Raw genomic sequence first — 905 nt, forward strand, 5'->3', positions numbered from 1 at the left:
TTATTATTATTATTATTATTATTATTTTCATTATTATTATTAGGGTTAGGGTTGACCCTAACCCTTCATTTGTTGAAGTTAAGGATTTCTGTTTAAAACTTGAATTAAAGGCACAAAAATAATTACGGTAAACACACACATACACACACACACACACCTACACATACATACATACACACACACACACTCACACAGACACACACACACAAACATGCATTAGCATGAGACTAACATGCTAACATGTGTGCAGCTAGCTGAAGGCTGGCTCTCTCCAGAGGAAGTGTTCCCGAGGACAGACAAGCCCCTCTTCCTAACCAATCACATCATCCCGAGGCCAGAGAGACACGCCCCCAGAACTCGCCCTCTGCCGAGATCACCTGACACAGGTAGGTGGAGCCAGATGAAGCACTTTGATTGGCTGGGAGACTGAAATCCTCTGTCCAAGGCTTTGTTAAAACATTATGCTCTGTGTCTTCCAGCCAGTGGAGAGCTAGGGAGCGTTCACCCCCCGCCGTCTTTACGTAAAGGCTCCAGACACGCCTCTGGTGATTGGCTAAGATCCCAGACACGCCTCTGGTGATTGGCTAAGATCCCAGACACGCCTCTGGTGATTGGCTAAGATCCCAGACACGCCTCTGGTGATTGGCTAACATCCCAGACACGCCTCTGGTGATTGGCTAACATCCCAGACACGCCCACCAAGCCAGAAAAAGTAGGCTTGTTCGAGATGAGCCAGGTCTGCGCAGAATCAATCGCCGGCGATCGGCCCCCGTTGCATTCTGGGTAGATTCTGTCCGACTTGATCCCGACTGGCTCTGACGTCATGGACACGCAATTCTGAAGCCCAGGCGCCGCAGTTGCTTTTCCCCGACTGCAAGAGCCAGGCGAACCCAGAGCATGCTGGG

General features: G+C 49.8%; 1 protein-coding gene across 1 annotated transcript in view; it reads left to right on the forward strand.

Annotated features, from left to right (window-relative positions):
* The window catches only part of LOC116686731 (uncharacterized), a 110,072-nt gene that overhangs the window by 9,528 nt on the left and 99,639 nt on the right, over positions 1-905 (forward strand). The window contains exon 4 of the mRNA XM_032511761.1: positions 251-386. Within this exon, the coding sequence (XP_032367652.1) occupies positions 251-386 (136 nt within the window). The remainder of the gene's footprint in view (positions 1-250; positions 387-905) is intronic.

The sequence above is a fragment of the Etheostoma spectabile genome, unplaced genomic scaffold (assembly GCF_008692095.1).
Source record: "Etheostoma spectabile isolate EspeVRDwgs_2016 unplaced genomic scaffold, UIUC_Espe_1.0 scaffold458, whole genome shotgun sequence".
In the NCBI taxonomy this organism is placed as follows: domain Eukaryota; kingdom Metazoa; phylum Chordata; class Actinopteri; order Perciformes; family Percidae; genus Etheostoma; species Etheostoma spectabile.